The 23,705-nt window shown below is 36.1% G+C and overlaps 1 protein-coding gene across 2 annotated transcripts in view; it reads left to right on the plus strand.

Annotated features, from left to right (window-relative positions):
- The first annotated feature begins 9,450 nt into the window (after window positions 1-9,450).
- Window positions 9,451-23,705, plus strand: part of LOC140231867 (arf-GAP with dual PH domain-containing protein 1-like) — a 61,358-nt gene continuing 47,103 nt past the window's right edge. Inside the window, exon 1 of one of the 2 annotated variants that reach the window (XM_072312017.1) lies at window positions 9,451-9,708. In XM_072312017.1, the coding sequence (XP_072168118.1) occupies window positions 9,600-9,708 (109 nt within the window). In that variant the 5' untranslated portion in view covers window positions 9,451-9,599. The remainder of the gene's footprint in view (window positions 9,709-23,705) is intronic. The other variant, XM_072312018.1, reaches the window with a different exon arrangement.

A 23,705-nucleotide genomic window follows, 5' to 3' on the forward strand; every position in this document is an offset into this window, starting at 1 on the left:
TAGCAAGCTCCACGATGTTCATTCAAGCTCAGCGCCAGCGGTCTATGCAAGACCAATCAGTAACCAGGATGCCATGCACTGACCATTGAGATAACTACCACATTGCTAGGGGTGGAGTCTACAGTATATCTACAGCGCTAAATCCAAATCTTCTGACATGTTTCTTTTCTGTTGAAAGTCAGAATATCGTTAATCAGAAAAACGCTAATTCTTGCCTTTCCTTTGATCATTTAGCTTTGAAATTTTAGCAGATGATAGACGAAACATTAGATTACAACATTATGCCAAAAACAGAAATTCAATGGTTTTGACCAATTTTGATGATCTGAGTTCAAACTTGATTTTCTCAGCTCAGCTGTCGGCGACATACAGATCCTTTTGTCGTGGCGGGTCACATATGTCTATGTACCCAGATATATAACTGTGTACCTATAATAGTAGTATGGAAGCCTTTGACCTGTTCAATGAGAGTAGGCTATTAAAGGAAACCAGTCATGAGGTACTGAAGATAGTGCACATTACCGTGCAGATCTGCATTATATCTAGTGATTTGTGTGTAAGGCATGAAGCGCCCAGTGATAGACAGACTCGAGTTATAATCTGGACTTTTATATTAAAATTGCAGTCAACATCAATCTGTGCATTGAATCCCATACCTTTGTCACAACTTATCACTTAAGGCAGGTAAAGAGCTGTTGAAAACTGTATTTCAAATAAAAGCAAACCAGTGAGGTCCGTTTGCTCTTTGTCATTTTGTTTGTCATTCTGCCAAAGAATCTGCTAATATCAAAACCTGAGGCCCACTTTGGCTGTATTTGTCACTTTGTCAAATATATTTTTGTATTTTGTTGTAGCAAATGACTTTGACTGCATGAAGTGCAATTACTTGTACTTGAATCACTAGCACCCATTGTTCCTCGGTCTTTAAGATTTTTGATACCATGTACAGCCCCTAAATTCCAAATGAAATTGGAGTAAAAATAATTACTGTCAATGAGTTTCAGCCATGCTAACTGATTGTGCCCTGTTGGTGACCCGAATGCCATACCTTGGATATGTCATATATAGGGCTCACACTACCAAAAATTTGAAATCAATTGTTTTGTAAGCAGTGAATATTGAGAAAAAGTATTTATTTGTAAAGAAGTCAAAGTTATAAACATTGTTAAAAGATATATGATTAGTCTTAGTTGTCAGTGTTTTCTACGAAAAAATTATATTTATATTTCGTATTAGCCCTTTGTTGTTCTTAAAGAATTGCTTCTTGTTTAATATGTAATACACAAATCCTTTTAATTGCTATATTCATAATGATTATCAAATTGGCAACACATAACAGAAGACTTAAATTCCTCTTTTACTCTCTCAGTTTGGCTGTTTTTTACTAACTTAAGTTCTTTCTGATTGTTTGAAGATTAAATGATTTTGACTAGTTTCATCTAATCTTTCTGTATTGCAAGACATGCAGAGAAATTTATAGGTGACATTTTAATGATGACAAGATAACTGCAGCAAACGAGTTCAAAGCTGATACCAATAGGATTTTGAATTGTACCCAAGTACTAGTTGCCAAGGAAAGCTTGTCAATGAGGAACCTCAAGAAGTAATGAATGTTTTGTTAAGGTTTAAGAAAAGCTGTGGGTTGGATTTAAGTCAATTTCCTTGTACAAAACACACATGTTGTGCAATGCTTTGCCTTGTTTTGTGTCTTATGAGGCCATTTAAATCATGTTTAGTGTCAGTAGGACGTGCTACCATGATTTGACTGATCTCTGAAGTAGTGCAGAGAATTAAGGAGATAAGATATGTAAGAAACCAGTTCACTAGCTGGGTGGAGCTGTCACCATCAGTGACATACATAGGTCTCCAGAATCCAAACTAAGCATTTACTAGATGGAAGCAAATCATCCCGACTCTGATGCACTCGATGGTTGTCTGATGATAAGAATAAAATCGCAACAACTTGAGACCAAGAGATATTCATTCTGTGTCAAAGTTGTGCTATGTCAGAGTTACAAAGGGATATGATATGATATTGAGGTAGATAAAATGTGTGGATCCTAGAAATTATTCTTTTTTAATACAGTCAACCTCGCATAAGTCAAATCACCTAAGTTGAAGGTCTTTTGACATCCACTTTTCTTTATATTCTCTCGATTTTAACTCCTCATAAGTCGAATTCTATCTATTAAAGGGGAAGGCTAGTAACTGATCAGTGGGAATCAGTGGAAATGCTGGGAGGTGATTGTTCCAATCCTTATGGGATTCATTCAAGAGTTCATTGTATATCTATTGTTGTGTGAAAATGATTTGCTTCAGAACGGTCTCATATTCAAGTAATGTGCAGATTAATGCTCCGTCACTGACCAGGGACGCTAACCTGGAAGCATTAAACTGCACATTACTTGAATATGAGACCATTCTGAAGCAAATCATTTTCACACAACAATAGATATACAATGAACTCTTGAATGAATCCCATAAGGATTGGAACAATCATCTCCCAGCATTTCCACTGATTCCCACTGATCAGTTACTAGCCTTCCCCTTTAAGTCGAAGCAATTACTTCAGTCCAAATAGATTTGACTTAGTCAAGGTTGACCGTATTCTGTTGAGTCTGCATCTCTGTGTAGATTAATGTATCTGCTGTCAGTGGGTATGTCAATGATCAGAGATCATTCATGTACCACACAGTTATTCTATGAATCAGTTATACACCGTATGTTGTAGATTTGAGTATTTTATTTCTGTCTCATCAAATGGGTATCATTATATTCATATACAGTGAAGTATAAAATTATTGTTGTCGAGTCTCTTTGTAGAGGAGACCCCGTGAGCATGAATACTGGTCTAATGAAACAGGCTCAATTTGCACAACACTGTCAGGTGTGTGCACATGAAGATGAATTATAATTTTAAAAAAATCCTTATCTTGTAAGGTTTTCTTACGGTGCATACATTGTGGTTAACCCATTGACATGATGATAATGATATGTGACTGTGCATCACAAAACCAACAGAAAGTCGCACCCCTTGATTTCATGCGAGGACTCAAAAAAGGTGAAACAGGTCAACCAAGTCAGTTTTGAGTTTTCCATATTTTCTGAAAGAGCTATTCTTTTTCTAGATTATGCTTAAGTTTTGGATCATAAAATGAATGGGAAATTAAGTGTGTTTTCATTAGTTTTTATACAACCCCTCTTTTTGTAGAGTAGGCCCCATTTCATTTCTTGAAAATCCTTTGCACAGTCACTCTTTAATACACTTTCAACTGTAATAAATTTTGAAAAGATAATGCTAGTGATTTGAAAGTTGGCATTAATCATGGGCAGAATCTGAATGTGTTAATAGAGCATGCTCAATTTCACTGTAATCTGCTCAACTAGTGGTTTACATCCTGTTTATTGTTCCATTCATCTCACAGCCAGCACAGATTGGTGAAGATTAATCACTTGAATAGACCCTGTACTTCAGAGCCTCTTTTCTCAGTTCACACTTTTCCAGAGTGCGTGCTTTCTTTCCAACATTAGATAGGTTAAGAGAGTCCATCTGAATTGAGTTACCAGTATACATCATTTTAAAGCTTAGAGTCTGCTCTTTTAGAATCTGCCCCAACTGAAATCCATGTCTGTCCACTTTTTGTGGAGCCCACTGGAGGTGAGGGGAGACTAAGGGATCGCCTGCGGCGTCTGTCTCCGTCGTCCGTCCGTCCGTCGTCTGTCCGTAACGCTACAAAAACTTCAAGAACTCTTTATTCTGGGCTTCAATTGCAATCAAACTTCGAGGGAAGAGGGGTCATACAAAGTTTCACATTTTACCATATATGAAGGTCACCTCAAGGTCAAAGCTCACAGGCAGGGGTCAATGAACTTTAGGGCCCAATGTAAAGTTTTTATGGTGCGATTCTATAATGGGTCATAACTTTTGATCCATAACTCCATTTGTGACTAAACTTGGATGGTAGATGTCCCTTGGGGAGTGGATGGTCACCACAAGGTCAATGGTCACAAGTATGGGTCAACAAACTTTTAGAACCCAATGTTTAAGTTTTTATGGCGCGTTTCTATTATGGGTCATAACTTTTGATCCAAAGGTCCGTTTGTGACTAAACTTTGATGGTAGATGTCCCTTGGGGAGTGGATGATCACCACAAGGTCAAAGGTCACAAGCAGGGGTCAACGAACTTTTAGAGCCCAATGTTAAGTTTTTATGGCGCGTTTCTATTATGGGTCATAACTTTTGATCCATAACTCCATTTGTGACCGAACTTGGATGGTAGATGTCCCTTGGGGAGTGGATGGTCACCATAAAGTCAAAGGTCACAGGTAGGGGTCAATGAACTTTAAGGGCCCAATGTTAAGTTTTTATGGCACATTTCTTTTTTTGCCATAAATTTTTACCCTTTTATATCTCTTTATCTGTTATATCTCTTTTTTTATACCCCCGCCAAACGATGTTTGAAGGGGGTATATAGGATTCAGTGGACGGTCGGGCGGTTTGGCGGTCGGTCGGGCGGTCGGTCCGTTGCAAATCTTGCGTCGCGAACTACTTCCTCAGTTTTCAACCGATTCCCATAAAACTTGGCACAGATGTGTGCCTTGGGTTGTAGATGTGCAAGACGTATTTTTTTACTGTACCCAAAAGTATGTTGCCATGGTAACGGCATATTATGGGCAAAAATGGGTACAAATCTTGCGTCGCGAACTCCTCCCACAGTTTTTGATCAATTTTTATGAAATTAGGTACCGATGTTCATCTGAATATGTTAATATGCAAGACACATATTTCCGCAGTGGCAAAAAGTGCGTTGCCATGGTAACGGCATGTTGATAAAATATAGGGCAAAATGCTTCATGGCAAAACTGCTTCATCAGTGTTCTTCCAATTCTCATGGAATTCATATTGAATGTTTGTCTTAGGATATAGGTCAGCATGACACATTTCTTGACAGTGACAAAAAGTATGTTGCCATGGTAACAGTTCACATATTATGAGCCAAAATGATGGAAAATTTTGTGTTGCAAACTACTTCCTCAGTTTTTGCCCAATTTCCATGAAACTTGGTACAGATGTGTGCCTTTGGTTAGATGTGCAATACGCATTTTTTGACAGTACCCGAAAGTATGTTGCCATGGTAACGGCATATTAATGGCAGAAGATCAAGGAAAGATCTTGCGGATTTAACTACTTCCTCAGTTTTTTGACCAAAGCTTATGAAATGTGGCACACACCTTGATCTTGGTGGGAAGATGTGGAAGACATATTTTTCGGACGTGTCGGAAGCTGCGTTGCCATGGTAACGGCATATAAATGGCAGAAGATCAAGGAAAGATCTTGCGGATTGAACTACTTCCTCTGTATTCGACTGAAGCTCATGAAATGTGGCACACACATTGGTCTTGGTGGGAAGATGTGCAAGACATATTTTTTGGACATGTCGGAAGCTGCGTTGCCATGGTAACGGCATATTAATGGTGGAAGATCAAGGAAAGATCTTGTGGATTGAACTACTTCCTCAGTTTTTGACAAAAGCTTATGAAATGTGGCACACACAATAGTCTTGGTGGGAAGATGTGCAAGACATATTTTTCGGACGTGTCGGAAGCTGCGTTGCCATGGTAACGACATTTAAATGGCAGAAGATCAAGGAAAGATCATTCCTTGGGTAAGACTGTCGTCACGGGGCGGGGGTATTAATCACCTTAAGTGATATTTCTAGTTTTATCTGTTATATCCCATTCGCGTACATTTCTTGTACGCGAATGGGCGAGACACATTATGGCACTTTCCTTGTTGTTAGTTTTGTGATGCAGGGTCACATACATGGTGAGATGATTCTGTTGTATGACTTGTAGAAGGTTTTGAGGAACCCGTAACAACCTGTGCTCCTTTACTCTCAACATTTTATGTTTTAAATGATTCAACATTCTGTATATATGGTATGCATTTATACTGTCATTTGTACATGAAGATTGTTGATATTAAATTACTGAATAAAGTCATTAACAATGTACAATACCAGAAAGTTTCACTGTCTCTTTACTGGATGTCCACTGAAATACAGATGGGGTTTTTGCTTGAAATGGAAAGTTATACATTCAGCTTCATAGTGCATCATACAATGAAGAAACACAATTATGGGTTATTCTCTTTGAATTGCTAACGAGTCTAGAAATAAAGATTCAACATTTGTGTTTCTAACTTCTTCACTCAGCAAAGATTGCAAAGCAAAGATAGGGTCATAATGTAGATGAGGATAACCAATTCATATATGATTGTAATTTTCTCAACCCCCCCCCCCCAAAAAAAAAAAAAAAAAAAACTAGCAAACATTACAATTTCTCTTGTGATTTTTTTTTTTTTTCAAATACAGTGTACTCCCGTTATAATGAACACGATTGTACAAAATTCCGGTTACAGCGAAGTAAAAATTCAGGCCGCAACATTATCCACTCTGTGTACATGTGTTTTTATTGTTTCTTTGCTCGGTTATAATGAAATTTTGCTATAACAAAAGAAAATTGCCAGTCTCAAGAACTTTGTTATAATGGGAGTCCACTGTACATGAATGTTTTCAATATCTGCATTAATGGTTGATATTTTAATCATGAATGTTTGCCTTGACTTTGATAAAAGAAAGTGGGTTCTCTCACTTCTTCACATGTAATTACATGTACAGTTGAACCTCTCTTATCCGGCCTCCCTTTATCCGGATCTCTCTATTATACGGATGCAATCTCGCCGTGATTTTTTTTTTTTATAATTACGGGAGGAAAGGGGGATTCCCAACTCCTTGACAACTCCTACCCAAACACACATGAATTACATATTACTTCCAACATGATTAACATACATTACATCAAATTTCCTTCCAAATTGCTTACCTCCAGACATTTCAACATCCCCAAACATCCCCAAATGTAACAATGAAAAGGTTGCAGTATACACATTACTACATGTGGTACTACAATGGGCTACATCAGTACATGTGTATGTATATGTACATGTATAAAGCATTGAGTCTCCCGTATCCGGCCAAATCCCTTATCCGGATGAGCCCCGGTCCCGACTTGTCCGGATACGAGAGGTTCAACTGTACATATACAGTGGACTCCCATTATAACAAAGTCTTTGGAACTGGCAGTTTTCTTTTGTTATATCAAAATTTTATTATACCTGAACAAATAAACAATAAAAATATAGATATAGATAATGTTGCAGCCTGAATTTTGACTTAATTGTAACCAGAGTTTCGCTATAACCGTGTTTTTATAACATGAGTGCACTGTATAACATACAGTGTAATGATCGAATGGGCAGTCATTGCCTCTGGTGCAAGTGATGTACTGATGTGTTTTGATAAATGTTGAGCAGTTGTCACAATATCTACATTAAAAGCTTATTGCAATTTGAAATGATTATAGACATCATTGTTACGTGATAGAACGATTTCTCTTGTGTTTTTTTTTTTTTTTAGTGCAATTGATAGACCTCTTTGATTGTCATCTGCTTCAAACAAAATCTTTCTTTGCACATAATCACCTGCAGTACGGAAGGTATCAAAGAGAAATGAATGCATTATATGCAGGTTCTGTATGTATGGTGCATATTTAGGATGTCCCTCTGAAGTTGTCAAAATGCTGGCATAAAGATGTTATCCCACCCCAAACATCAAAACCCGACATTGCCATTATGTGTATGCTGGATTTTGCCTAGCTTGGCCAAGAGGAATTTTTTATGAATAATCAGCACAAAAATACCAGTGATCGATTTTACACTCCATATGATACTGTTAAAACTTCTAGCACTTGAAATGTTTTGCTTTTTCTTATTTTGTCTTATGTATGGATTAAAAATGGATGGGAATGATGTCGAGACAAAATAGATAACTTTGTGAATAATGTGTCACATTTTTTTTTTTTTTTTTTTTTTTAGAGCCATAAACCTTTGAATGTTCTTTACAGACAAATGGCATGCTGTTCATCATCATCATTGTCATCATCAATTAATGTCTGGATATATCTATTCCTATCTATCTCCTCTTTCTCTCTCTCTCTACATTCATGTATACGTATGTACATTATACACAACACACACACACACACACTCACACATACATATATATATATATATATATATATATATATATATATATATATATATAAAGGGGTCAGTGCAATATATTGCTAACCCACACTCTTGTCAAAATTGAGTTACATGCATTTTCATAATCCTTAGCCTTCACTCTAACCTCCGTGAAAATATCATATTTGAATTCAACCTATAAGATGGTAAAAAATGCATGCATTCATGTTTTATTCATGTATAATGTATGGACTTTCCAAACATTCAACAGTGATTATCTCAAAATGACTATTGTGTGGGTTAGCACTATATTGCACCGATCCCTTCTATATATAATATATACATGTGTGTGTGTGTGTGTATGTGTGCGTGTGTGTGTGTGTGTGTGTGTGTGTAGAGTTTGCAAGCGAAAGCATATCAACCATTTTCAATTTTGTTAAAGTAAGGTCATCTAGTAATAGATGATAAAATCTTTTCGGTGATTCTGCATACCTAACAATAATATTTTTAAGATAACTTTATCACATAAGTAACCTTGCATCACAAAGCCAGCAAAAAGTTGCTCAGCCTGATTTTGCTTGAGAACACAATGGATAAACTGGGTCAACGTAGTCAGTCTTGAGGCTTTCATATTATCTGAAAGAGCAATACTTGTAAATTTTCCAGAAGCATGGAAGAAAAAAAAAAATGAATGGGAAATATTTTTCCAAAATACTTTTTTTTTTTTTGTGGAATAGTGTGGTACCTATATGTCCTTTAGATGCCCCTTTTCATTTCTTTAAAACCCTTCACACATTCTTCACTTCACAATTCTAAACTTTTGAAAGGCTGATGCAACTGCTTTTAAAGTTAAATGTGTTAATACAGAGTACAGTTAATTTTAAATCAATCCGATGATTCCTTCATTGTTGTCAGCGTAAGATTGGAGAGACAAATAGGCAAGAAGTGCAATTGGGTGGTTGTAGACTCGTAGTATTTCAAGTTAATGAATAGTTATTAAAATATCAAAACGCAACAAACAGCAAGTGAATAATCGATTGATTCGCAGAATATAAGGAATGGCAAAATGTGGACAGACATTATATGCGTGCAGGGGGGCGATACAGGGAAAACCCCTCATACAAGATTGGTAAACGCCCTCTTTCTGTATTATCGTCACCATGCTTGCAAATGATACCGATCATGCAATCTGTGCATGATTACGTGTATCGTCGTCAGTGCGATTGAGCGATGACTGCTCTTCCGATACGATATAAGTAACCGTGTAGACGGAAACTTCTAGTGCATGATTCAGCGTACAGTTTAGTGTGTGTGTGTGCATGTACATGTACGTGTGAATGCGGAAGAAGTGTCTACGTCTCGCCGGGACTGCGCGGTCGACCTACACCTGCAAATTACGCAGAGAAAAGGCGCATAATCTGACATCCTCCGTTTGCCAGTTTGACTTAGGACGCTGGAAGTCAAGTTGGATATATACCTGGAGTTTTTAATCTAAGAGCTTCTCGTCGGCACCATGAATGAGAAAAACAGAAAGAAGCTGTTGGAGATCATGAAAATGCCAGGCAATGACGTCTGCGCAGATTGTGATGCACCTTTGGGTAAGGACCATAAGACGACGCGAGGTAAGGGAGCCCAAGGTAGGTCAGCCGCTGGGCTGGCCGGGCTTGCGGCTGGTCCTCTGACCACCGTTCTTCGTACCTCCGCACGCACTCCACTTCGCTGCATACCATCGATAAAATACACTCGCAAAATAGCTCATCTCAAAATAGAATTAGCTGATGATGGCATTGCAATTGCTCTTTCTTCACAAAGCACTTGTTTGATTCGCATTCTATCACCTTTGGTCTAGATACTGATATCCCTATTAAATGTAACGCAAGCCATTCATAATTTGACCGCAACAACGTCCTAAACTCAACCGCCTCCTTCTGCGCATGGTCGAACCTTGGCAGGGTTGGTCGAACCTTGGTGCAGGTGCTGATAAATCTAAAAATCTATTTTATCTCTTGACTGTTAAAGCAGTGAATTGTAGACTGTACTAGTACAGTGACCATGATGACTGCTTCAACTATCCAAAGATGTTCTTGGTGCTGTGTTGACTCTATCTGCTATCAATGTGGTGTTTGCATGTGCTTGCCTGTGAGTAGGGGGATTGACTTGATTGACAAATGTCATGATACTCGATGAGATCATCCCTTCAGCTCTGTCTAAAGTGGTCACTAGGTCTAGTAAAAATAGTGGAATGGTGCCATATCAAGTGTCAGAAAGGAGTGCCCTGATGAGAACTGGTGTATGGTATTGATATTGATATTTGATATTGATATTTTATTATCTCTGTCGACCCCCTTCAGGGGTATGAGAGTACAACACATGTTCAAAAATATGATACAAGGGCTATATTATAGATCATTCTATACATAGTTACAATACACAGAATATAATACTGTAATAAAAACTGGCAAGTACAAATAGAATACTGTAGGCTATAAACTACTGAACGTACAAAATGATGGCTACAGATCTAAGATATCACATGGTTTGGTTTGTCTACCACCACGAGTAACTACGCTTTTAAAATACATGTTATATACAGGATCAGGACTAAGCCTGTTTGCCTTTGGAATCAAATCAAAATGCTGGGTTATAATTTTTATGAAACGCACAAGATTCTTCAAGTGCTTAAAACTAAATCAGTTAAATATACTTTCCATATAACAACAATGTACAGTTGTATGCAGTGTACTGGGGTTGCCTTTGGGCAGTTGACTACCTAAATGTTTCTGACTTTCTTCCATAAAATAAAGGGCAAACAAAATGTAGTGAAATTCATCCCCTCTAACTTTTAAATCACAACATGGGCATTCAATATCACTGTTGATCTCTACATTTGTTTTAAACCTCCCATTATTGATTGGCAAACGGTGTGATCTACACCTGAAACGACACAGCAAAATTGCATCCTGTCTGCTAAGTGTTAACAAATAATTTTCGAACAATATCTGTCTTGAAAATTCGACAATTAATACAAACACTATTAGACCATATTTTTGACATAATATCCTGCTTAGCAATATCAGTTAATCTAAGCTTGAGAGCGTTAATGATCCAGGTATCACTGAGCCCTTCCCCTTGTCGCTGCCACACATGTCCTAGACCAGCATTATTTAAAATACTTTCTATGTATGATAGCCATTTTGACAACATGGGGGTGTTGTTGCGATTTTCAATTGACCTTAAAATATTATATAATCTGAATGTATATGACTTCCCTTTACTATCTTTAACCAAAAACCTATCATTCTACACTTAATGTGAACTTCAATATATGTACAGCCTGTCTCACCATAAACAATCAGGTGTACCTTAAGGGTGGATCTTAAGAATTTCCAATGAAAAATTTCAATTTGACTCAAATTTTCAAAGCCCCATACCTCACATCCATACAGAAGTACTGGAAGAACTAAATGGTCAAATAACTCACATTGAATATCTAGCAGTAAACTTAGTCTTTGTGCTTTAAATGATAGCAAGAAAAGGGCTTTCCTAGCTTGGATCACCTGCTTAGAAATTGCCTTGTTGAGACTCCCATTGTAATTAAGCTTCATTCCTAGATACAAAATCATGGACAACATCAACGGTATCATTTTCATACTTAGAAATGGGGTAATTGCGAACCTTTCCCCTAGAAAATATCATTATCTTTGTTTTACTTGTATTAACACACAATTTCCATTCCTTGCAGTATGATGACCGGGCATGTAAGGCTGACTGAAGTTCTTCTGAACTCTGCCAATATGAGAGTGTCATCTGCATACAATGATGAATACAAATTTATAGAAATGTCAGCGTCTGTCACATTATCAAGATGGGCTGAGCAGACCTCATCGCATAGATAGCGGAGTCCTTTAAATTTGCTTTTATATACCTAACAAAATCATTGAGATAAATTGCAAACAGCAGGGGGGGATAAGTTATCACCTTGCCTTACCCCAATATCACATGGGAATGGTTCTGAAGTAATACCAGCAGCTGACACACAAGACTTGGCAGAATATATGTTTTAGATTACTGAGAACACTTTGCCTTTTACTCCTGATTGTACTAGCTTGTACCAAAGGGACATCCGATCAACCGTATCGAAAGCTTTTTTGAAATCTATGAAGGCACAATAAATCCTCTTCCTACTACCAGATAGGTATATATCTAACAGTGCCTTCATTGCAAAAATATGGTCCCTCGTAGAATAACCAGCTCGAAAACCTGCCTGTTCCTCGCTGAGCTCTGACTTATCTTGAAAAAACAGTGTAATCCTCCGATTCAAAATTGAAGTAAATAGTTTCCTTAGGCAACTTAGGAGGGTTATACCGTGGTAATTATCTGGATCCCTATCTGAACCTTTATTTTTGAAAATAGGAACAATTAGACCAACACTCCAGTCATGGGGCACTATTCCACTTCTTAACACAATATTAAAAATTTTGGTTATTACTTCAACAGCCATAACCCATGAAGTTTTTAAAAACTCATTTCTAATTTGGTCTGTACCACATGCCTTACATACTTGCCAACTAGTAATATTTTATCAGATTTAGTAAGATTTTTTACATTAAAAATAGCAAAATCAGATTTTCTGTCAGAGAAATCAGATTTTTACAAAATATTTAGATATATACAGTGTATTTTCTGAAGATTTGACTGGAAGTAAGATTTTTAACTTCAGTTTGCATATAAAATAAGATTTTTGCAATCCACGAGTAAGATATTTCATCTTGAAATGTTGGCAGGTATGGCCTTATTATTTTTCAATTCTTTTATCATGGTAACAACCTCCTCAGTAGTGATGGGTGCATTCAATTCATCATCAATTGTTAAATCTGCTTCTGTCTCATGCTAGGTTTGTACATTCTCTCTAGGCTGAACTGCATTCAAGCCCTGGAAGTGATGCACAAAATCAAGTAGAGAAACCTTATTGGTTTTTGTCTTTATTGAGTCACTGCTCAAAATTTTCCAGAATTCCTGAGGCTGGGATTTTTTTGATATTCTGAGACTATTATGAAGAGATAAATTCCTCTTTTTCCTAAGCAGCTTCTTATATACTCCTGATGCTTTAGCAAGATCCACATTAATGTCTTCTCTCTCTTGACCTTGCATACCTTTTCTTTTTTGCGTCAGTCTATTTTTATTTTGAAAATATATGTCCCTTGCTTGTTTACATTCATGATCAAAACCAGAGTTTGTTTTCCTGGTTGTGAGACTTTTTCAAAGGCGGGGATGTTCTGTATGCTCTCTTTTTACAGATATCGGCCTCTATGGCGGCGTTGATAAAAGAATCTGAAAGAAGAGAACATAAACCATCTATACTGGCTTGAGTAATGGTACCTTCTGCATTGCCAAGATCATCTAATATGTTCTCACATGATTGTCTAATTTTGATTTAAAATTGCTTGCTTTTTCAATAGACCAGTGAAAGGACAAATAATTTCCTTGTTTAGGAGGTTCAGGGGAAACGTTTGAACCTTCATTCTTACAGTCATCAGCAGCACCATCATTGCCAAGTGAGAAAGAAAGTAGGCAATGTACATCTGACATGCATTTATCAAATTCAACTATTCAAAGCAAAACTTTGCAATAAAATTGTTCATGAGTAACACTTGACAGAGTAAATCTATCTCCGTAGACTAATAAAGGATGTAGGAGCATCCAGGAGGATGCATAGTTCTCAGGGGTGAGAATGTTAGAGCATCCTTGAGTTGAAGGAACCGATTCCTGTAGCATTGAGAGAATTTTGGGGAAGATGATTCCAAATTCTTGCTTTTCTACGAAAGAGTAACTATTCGCATGCATATCGTTGCCACAGGCAGGAAAGTATACTTCAAATTTTGATCCTGTCTAGAAGTTTGTACGGTAGTATATTGCTGGTGATGATGAGCATGAAATAGATAAAAGAACTATGACATAAGAAAAGTTACGATATATGCTGCACAGTGGATGATCTGCACACTGAATACATGAATTGTAGTGGCACATTCATTGCAGTGGATGCAACGACTATCAGTGTTTGACTTTGTTGTGTTACGCAATTAAGCACATAAAAAAAAAACGTAGTTGCAGACGGTTGTTGCTTTCTTTTTTTGAGACTTTGATTAGACTGTTTGTTTGTTTGTTTTTTTTATCCTAGACTTTGTTGTTACTGTCAACATCAGGGGCCTGTTGCATAAAAGTTACAATTATGGTAACTTTGTCATCCAATGGTAACTTCCATGGAATTCTTGATTTTGATTGGCTGTTGAGTATTGTTGCCATGGTAGTTACCATTGGATGGCAAAGTTACCATAATTGTAACTTTTATGCAACGGGCCACAGATGTAACTTTAAATAGACAAGATCTTGATCTCCAAGGGAGCTGCCCACCTAAGTCTAGAATTTAGTCTTTTACAACTGGTCAGCTGACTGTGAATACATGACCGATAATAATGTATTATTGTATTATGCATTATTAGGTGCATTTTAAAATAAATGCACAATATACATTGTAGAATGTTTCTGTCTACTTGACCATTTGCCTACCAACCACTAAGTCACTCTAAAGCCACCGCGGCTCATTCAGACCCAAAGCCTGGATTCCTGTAGGCAGGTGCCTGTAGGGATGGAGATCTATGGATCCTGTGGTTGTTAAAGCTGATGACAGAGGATACACTAAACACATTTTGATCTAATATAATCTGATTTGATCCTCATGATTAAAGGCATAATTTACCATTTGCAGATGAAAGCATTAGTGCTATAAAATAGTTCTAAAATGTGAGTTAGGGATAGAAACAACCACTGTCAAAATTTGAACTCGTATAATCGATGTTAAGTGTTGTTAAATACACAAAATGTGAACAATAGTTATAATAAAAAATGTTCCAGACTAAAACGTATACAGTTACGGTTTATTGAGAAAAACCCTGATATCTCCTTATATTTTAGGTTTTATTGCAAATATTTCATATGGTAGGATGTTTTATGATACAACAGACCTACACATATGCATCAAATATGATATCTTGAAAATTTTTGAAATCACTGCTCCCAAAGGTAAACTGGACCTTTAATACAAAGTCAGGATGCTACCAATGTGAATGAGTTGTTGTGAGGAAGTTCCTTTAAGTTTAATTGTTTACTTCTGAAAGTCATTTTAAAATAGGATTTACATTGGAATATTTTGTATGCAAAAAAACATAATCGCAAAATGAACAGAAACTTGTGTTGTTTGATAGTGCTTTCAGATTTACAGTGGTACCTATCCAAAGCACAGATTTTCTAACATGCAAGCCTTGTCACATTTTATCGTATAAAATATAAAATCTGAGCCTTTAAATAACAAAATATAAGATGAAAATACAACTGATTTTAATAGCATACATTGTCACATCACATTTGAAAGTAAAATCAGATTTACAGAATTCATGGTAGAAGTACATGTAACATCAGATTCAGACATTTTTATAATCAAAAAGTTATGGAATCTCATATTGCAAGTTTTGACAGAGCGGTGGTATTTGTAGTCTCAGCAACTTCTGGTTTGGTCACAGAAGTGATAAAAGTTCCATTTTGTCAGGACATACAGCCCCTTCACCTTGTAGAATAGTCAGCAGGTTGCTAGGTTATGACCTGAAATGCAAATTTATGCAAAAGTTTGAAAATTTTTTTTCCAACTGTTTTAATTTCAAACAATCAAGTAAAGACCAACTGTTATAATTTCAAACAATCAAATGAAGAAAAACATTCAGTTGCAGATTAGAGGGAGACTTCAATGATGACATCAGAACATCAACCATATGTATCAGTGGTACATCACATGTGGTTGTCGCGTATAATAGACCTGTCATTGTTACATGAAAACATTCGAAACTTATATCGTAATATTCTCAATTCATTTCATACATATTGTATGAAGAAACCGGTACCACCACATTAAAAAAAAAAAAAACACAAACAACATTTGAAGCTTTAAAATCTTAACATATTTGCTGTACATCCTAATTATTAGAAAAAAATATGACAGAAACTTCAGCTCGGTCCGTCAGAGTTAATATTGAATTTTTTTTGTATTAAAGAAGCAGACAGTTTTATTTTATGGATAATTGATACTGTAATCTGTGATAGCACAAAACTCGTATGATATGAAAAGCTATTCCATGAAAGGTAATATTCAAGGTGTGAGTTCAAAGGAAGTTTTAAGCAATGCTATGGTTCAGATTACTCTTGAAAACATATATGCGTAGATAAAAAAAAAAAATCGAAATTATACAATATGTAAGCCTATCTGAAACTATAGGTCTAGACACGGCAGTGTTATATGAGAGGGTTTGTCACAATGTCAAACTGTGCACTTCTAGATGGCATGAAGTTACCCCCTGTAGTCAATGATGATAATTTGATTTGATTTAATGATTTGATTTAATGATTTGATTTGAATCATTAAATTAAATCATAATCATTGACTACTGGGCGTAACTTCATACCATCAAATGAGCAAGTATTTTAAGTATAATCATTCTGTAATTTTTTTAACGCATTCTTCATATTCATCATGTTAATTCATATCGCTCTGATCCCTGGACTGTTTTTAGAATAAATTATTTGGATCCCTGAGAATCAATGTGCAAGCAAAGGGAGCGTTTTGTCTCCTCTAGACCTTAGATGTCTAATTTTTCACCATGCTGCATGATATAACAGCTGCAAAATGAAGCCTTTTGTAACTGTTGCAAGGAGTTCTGTCATACCTTGCTGTTAGGAACATAGATTGTTGGTAACTCCAAGAAGGGAGTGGGGGTATCTACTATTTGAGCATGTCAGATTCACGTTGATCAGCAAATGTCAGATAGTAATGTTTCAAGATTCTATCATTGTTGCAAAGGATGAAGAGCAGAGTGAAGATACCACCCAAAGGTTGTAATTTGAAGTGATCATAAGAAAAGAGAAGGATCTACAGTCATTGTTACAGCAGGGCTGTGTAGTAGTCGTCATGGTAATAAATCTATTGCTAAGTTGTCAAATGACACGGATTCTTTCAAGGCAGAGCATGACACGAACAGTTGTAGAATAGATTGGACTGTCGGTATGGTTGTGCCATGCATGCCCTCAACCATGTAAGCTTGCAGAGAGCTAATGGCAGGCTACAATGTACTATGTGAGCAGGAAAAAACTGTATTACGGTAAAGGCCTTATGAGTCTGTTCATAGAGTACACTGTATAGAATGTGGAATGTAAAGTGTACAAAGTTTGACAATGGTGCAGGCATGTGGATCCCTCTACAGCTAAATGCATGCCTCAGGGCACATTTGTGCTATTGTAATTCAAGCATAACTCCAGTTAGGTAAGATTACCACAAATTGGAGATGGGATAGATTTATTTTCTATTCTTTTTTTTATTTAATTTTTTTTTTTTATTTAATTTTTTTTTTTTTTTTTTTTTTTTTTTTTTTTTTTTTTTTTTTCAAGGCAAGGGCCAGTTACATTGTACCTAGTAAGATACTCAATATGCCTGTATGTGCCACAATCCAGTACTTTGTGGTGATGGGGGTATTTTTGTGAATCTTGCGAGTCGGGTGCCATTCAGGAATTTACATTGTATGCAAAAGTATTAACTCTGATCTTGACATACAAATTGTAAATGTGACGGGCATGCATACATTTCTCCATTCACTACTTACTCCACAATTCAGATTTAATTTTCTGTCACTGCTGTGTGTGCAAAAGTTGTGCCTCCCAGTCCCAGACAATAATACAGATATAGAGTTACAGGTCATTTGAAAGAACAGTAATTGATCACAGAATGTCATAAAATTTTACATCATAGCAAAGCTTGAAATTTTCTGTACCATTTTGCTCATTACATGGCCAGTATAGAAAAATTTGAAAAACAGAATGCTTTTCCAAAGCATATATGTACCTGAGTTGCAGTCTCAGAATAATTTGGCACACAGGGGGTTTATACCATGGGGCATAAAGAGTTTAAAAAATAAAAAGTTTGTTTCCCAACCCCTCTGTTGTGAGGAAAGGTAATGGGAATGACTTACTTGTTGTTGTGATGGGTTATATTATAGTCGTTGTGTGTGTTTGTGTGTGCTCTTGTGTACATGCATTATATTCGCTGTGGTGCGTAATATGAGTTTCACTTGTTCAGGGTAAATGATAAGTTGCTTTACTTTTAGAAATATGAGTAATAAGGCTGGTGACTCAAGGACCTAAATTTAGCAAGGGGAGTTCTTCATACACTCCTTGTACAACAGTGATAGCACCGTCACCTGCAGCTTAGTGCCTGTCTTGTAGCCCCATGGTACAGCATACTGATCTCTGTGATATTTTAAAGGTAGGGGATACCTTTTACAGATCTCCCAAAATGTAGCAAAACATTAAATATGAACCTCAGGGGACTTGTTTAGGCCACTGCTGAGAAATTTGGAAGTCAACAGTTATGTACAATATGAATAATGCACAAAACTCAACTACTCAGTAGTTCTGTGTGTCAGCCACACTTAAGCCTTTTTGTTGCAGTCTTCTGTATTTTTTTTTAATCTATAAACACAAATCTAAAAGTATAAGAGCTGATGTAATAACATATAGAGTGTGTAGCAAGAATGTATATAGAAATGTTTGTAAGTTTTGATGAGCTTTCTTCACAAAATATACATGATGGACACACATGCAGTGCATGGGTCTGCAAAGGTAGCCTAGTACTAGTAGTGTACTGGAATTTACGGTGAGCCCCGAAAAAAAATCAATTCAAAATCTAACGGTCAATAAAAATGTACTAAATGTTACCTTCCACTTTCAATACTTTATGGGAGTTTCTAAAATGATACTCTCTTCAACATACATGTACCACTGTATTTATACAGCTCTTCATTTAAGGCATGCAGATGGGATTCCCTACCTTTAAGGTACATGAGTAAGAACTCATTTGCCTCTATTATTCTTCACTGCTCAGTAGATCCATGCTACTGCAATATATGCTACTACCACATTTGTGTTGGCCTACTAAAACTTGTATGAGGCAGAAATATGTACACACTTGCCTTGAGTTTTGGAAGAGCAGTTTTGGACAGGAAAAAAAAATGTTGGAAATGTGATATGTTATCTGTAGTGTGCCTTTTACAAAGTTGTATTTCTTTCTACTGACCTTGCTCGATATACATAGGCCTCGAGACACTATCCTCATTGCCTACTGTGTACAAATTTCCTAGCTAATCAATTTATTCTAATCATTCCCATGTATGCTAGTACTGTTTGTCATTCAGGTCGTGGCAAATATAGATTCAGGGAAGTTGCAGTTTATTATCTATTGAGTTCTGGTATCGACAATTCAAATCTCATTCTAAAGTTACATTCTCTCTTAATTGAAACATAAACTTCCTTTAAGTGTATCAGGTCTGGAGTATAGGGGGATATGCTATCTGTTCAGAGGTTGTAATATCAGGTAACATACCATTTCAGAAAAGTTTACACATATAACCAATAATATGGGTAATAATAAACCAAAAAAACAGCAACAACAACAACATCAAAAACAAAACATATCTTGCCAAAGCATAGGGGAATGTGTATTAAGATAGATTCCAGGCTTTCCTGGAGCTATTCATTCTGCCTGTGAGTTCTCGTATTCACAAAGTACTGAAAAACCAGGAAGTACAAATTTGTAATAATGCGAGCCGCATTGAATGTGCATTGCAATAATAGAAACTGTGTTTATTGTACATTGCTGTACTTTGTGCCAAAAGTGAAGCTGAGATGATTGTGCAAAGGTCAAACTTTGCAAGCCGTAGGTGATTTAACCCTTTGAGGACGGGCTGATTTTGCTACAAAATGCATTTCCCGTAGACACCTGCCGAGTATACTTGATGGGTGTCTACATCTTCATTTTACAATACCGTAAGTACGGGCAGAACGAGCGAGCCACTTTTACTTTGCAATTTATCTGAAATGTACTCATTAAATGTATACTTGGCAGGTATTCTCAGGACTTGTCTTCAACAAGTTAAAGGCAATGATATTTTTTATCAAGATAGTTTACATTTCTGGTTAAAAACTGAACAATTTGATATTCAAGTTTTTGTGTACATCTCATTCTTACAGTCTTTGTATCCCATTCTTGCAGAATTAAGAGTTTGGCCAAACCAGGCAAGCAGGCATGTGTTATTTGATCATCTCAAGTGAGGGGAAATTGGATTCTAGTTTTAATTTTGGGTCCATTTGTTTAGTACTCTCTGAAGAATGAAAGTATTGGAAGGAGCATTATATTATGGCAAACCAAATGCCCCATAAATATTATAAAAAAAAACTCAATTTGTTGACCAATAAACTTAGTTTATCACAAAAGAACTTAGTTTGTCAGTCAATAATCTACATATGTAGGTAGTTCGATAGAAACTGTTTATAGAGTGAAAAACTAAGTTTATCTATGAATCCCGTTTATCAAATGAGAAAGTGTAGATAATGATAATTTTTTTCACATTAGTTTATCTCAACAAAAGAAAAAGCCTTGGGTTTCCCAACCGATAAAGTATTGTATAGACTGACAAACTACCATAGTTTTTCAGGTATTAGACCAAGTTTATCATTAATAAACTCAGTTTATCACCTTAATGGTACTTTTGGCTTGCCATGTGGCGAGACAAATGTCTCATAAATCAGCAAAGTAAGTTTATTCACCTATAAACTCAGTTTATCCACCTATAAACTCAGTTTATCACCTGTATGAGACATTTAGCTTGCATAGGAGCACATGATAAACACAAAACATGAAATGATAGGCAAGTCAAAGGACCATATGGATAATTTGCATTGCTTTCGTGGTGCAATTGGTGAACGTATGTGAACTTTCAGATAAGATTATACCCAGGTTTTCCTTTTTGGTTCTGACCCTGCTGCTGACTGGGCTGTGAAGTCCGTTGAGTAATTCCCAAACTTAACAGTTGTTTCCAATCTTGAGGAAGCTGTCATGTGACTCGCACATGCAACAGTCATGAGCTCTGCTGTCTGAAAAAGAACAATCTGTTTTCTTGTCAATGACAGTTCAGGTTTAGGCAAATTCATTGACGATATAAGAATGTATTATCATACACAGGGAAAAAAGGAAATAATTTTGTGCTTGATGTAGTGGAAGACTATTATGAAATAAAAAGGAATATTTTAAATGTAGGCCTAATTGTGGATAGATCTGTTAACATTTTTCTTTTTCTTTTTTTTTTTTTTTTGGGGGGGGGGCAATTACATTGTATTGAATTTTGCTGCTTAATTTGCAATGAAAAGTTTGATATTTCCTTGAATTTCCAAGAATGACCACTGTCAATGTCTGCATTTTGCTGTTTTGAGAATGAATGCTGTTATGACTTACAGGAAGTATGATGTCATGTTTTAAGTCTGTTTGTCGGTTTGATTTTATGGTTTGTATCTGTAAGTTCATTGTAAATCTTAATCATTCTAAATGACTGTGTATCATGATTCTGTCTGTTGATCAATTCTGGCTTAGCTTATAAAATACTTACCACAGAAACCAAATTATGTCAACTCAATGTTCTTGAAGTCCTTGAAAATTGATCTGCTCTTTCCCTGCAGATCAAGAAGGCAGTTTAAATGGATAATAGTACTGATGGAGATGAGAAATGGGCTTTTAACTTTTTGAAAGAAACCAAGAAACCACTTGTGAAATACATTGTAGTACAGAGCATACCATTCTAAGAGGAATTCAAAGTTTATTTGATGAAAATCAGTTTTGGAATGACTGAGACATTAAAAAACAAAGCAAGACAAAGCAATCATCATAAAAGTTGGGTCCTACCTTTTATTAGGATTGCTCTGTTTTGAGTATCTCGGCCATTTCAAAACCAATTTTCATCAAATAAACATTGAATTCCTCTTGGATTTTTATGCTCTTTCACATTTCATAAGTTTGAAAATGGCATACAACACACACATACTGAAGCTTTTCGACATGCACTCATCAGAGTAAAATCACATGAATGTACCAAACACTTATTCATTTCATAAGTACTTTCTCATTATTTCACCAGAAAATATTAGAAACCTGATGTTAGGTCTCAACCAAAGCTATTCAGTCCCTTTAAAATGACTATTAAAACTTTACGAGATGTCAAACTGAAGAACAGTGAAATTTTTTCAATAAATTTCTTTCTTACACTGAAATAACATACTCCTGGCTCCACAGAATCTAATTTTGTTTCACAAAGAAAAAAAGTTCACCCCATTGGCTCGCCTTTATTGGATTAGCAGTTTTCAGCAGCTTTTTTGCCACAAGAAAAAAAGTATAGCCTAGCTTCATTGGGGAAGAAAAAAATATATAAAATTAATAATTCATAACAAAAAGTGCTGCGAGTGTCAAAGTGTGGTATGTAACCCTGTTATGATGTATGACAACTTTCCAATTTAAAGGAGGCATATGCAAAGGTTCCTGTGGCTACCGAGTTTAAGGGTTGTTTGTGTAAATATGACCAAGGTTGAGTCACAAGTTTCAGTGGCCAAAGCAGTGTTTTGTGGCTGTCCTTGAGTTGGCCTGCTGAATAGATATTGCTCCCATTGTCATAGTGTTGCATGACAATATGTCCAGGAAGAATGACTGTGGCATTTTATTGTTGCTACAGCACAGAATTGTAATATAGTAGACCATTTATGCCTTTTTTTTCATTAACTCCGAAATGTGATTCATGAGCTACACATTTATACAGCCGTTAGCATTTGTATCTATCTTTAATTAGGTATCATTTAGTGGTAAATGTTCGCCAACAGGCTTTTAAAGATCAATATAAACACGCTTTGTCATTCTACTCACCCAATGTTCTTGTTGGCTTTCAAAATCAGATCAAGTTTCATTAAGATTGGATGAATGATAAGAAAGTTGTAAAAACATTTGATATATTTCTATGAAAAAGTGGTATAAGTTTTAATGACATGCAAGTGATATGAGGTGAAATCATTGCCCCAGTGTCTCAATGTTACAAATGACATTCATTAGCACACACATCCTTTGCTTTTAAATTTGCTCTTTCACCTGAAATAGGGTAATAAACTTGTATTCTTGGCAGCAATTATTTGTTTTGTTGTGATAACATTTACTCTGCTAATCTACAGGGGGAATAGAATGTAACTACTTCATTATCAGCCAAAGAGATTTTTTTTTTCTTTTATTATCTCTCTTTATTTATTTAATTTTTTTTTTTTTTTTTTTTGGGGGGGGGGGGGGCACACGTAGGGTTCTTGTGTGTACAAACCAGTGGTAGGTTTGTGACAAGATGAAATGTTCACAATCCATATCAAAACTTCTACCGTACTGTGTGAATTACTCTATCTGTTGAAGTCAATATGAACACTGAATTGTACTTTAGCCTCTGTCTCTTGTGTAATAATGTTCCTCCCAATTTTCACAAAATCACCTTACACTGTTGTATTATTACATGAAGATAGAACAGAATATTATCACTGATCTATCTATTTCGATACACTCCTTGTTTGCCAATTAGTCCGAAAGGAGAGTATAGTGCTCCCATATCTTTCTGAATTTTATTAATATGTGTGTGTTTATGTGCTGGTTTGTCCTAATTAAGATCTGAGTGAT

The sequence above is a fragment of the Diadema setosum genome, chromosome 8, assembly GCF_964275005.1.
Source record: "Diadema setosum chromosome 8, eeDiaSeto1, whole genome shotgun sequence".
Taxonomy (NCBI): domain Eukaryota; kingdom Metazoa; phylum Echinodermata; class Echinoidea; order Diadematoida; family Diadematidae; genus Diadema; species Diadema setosum.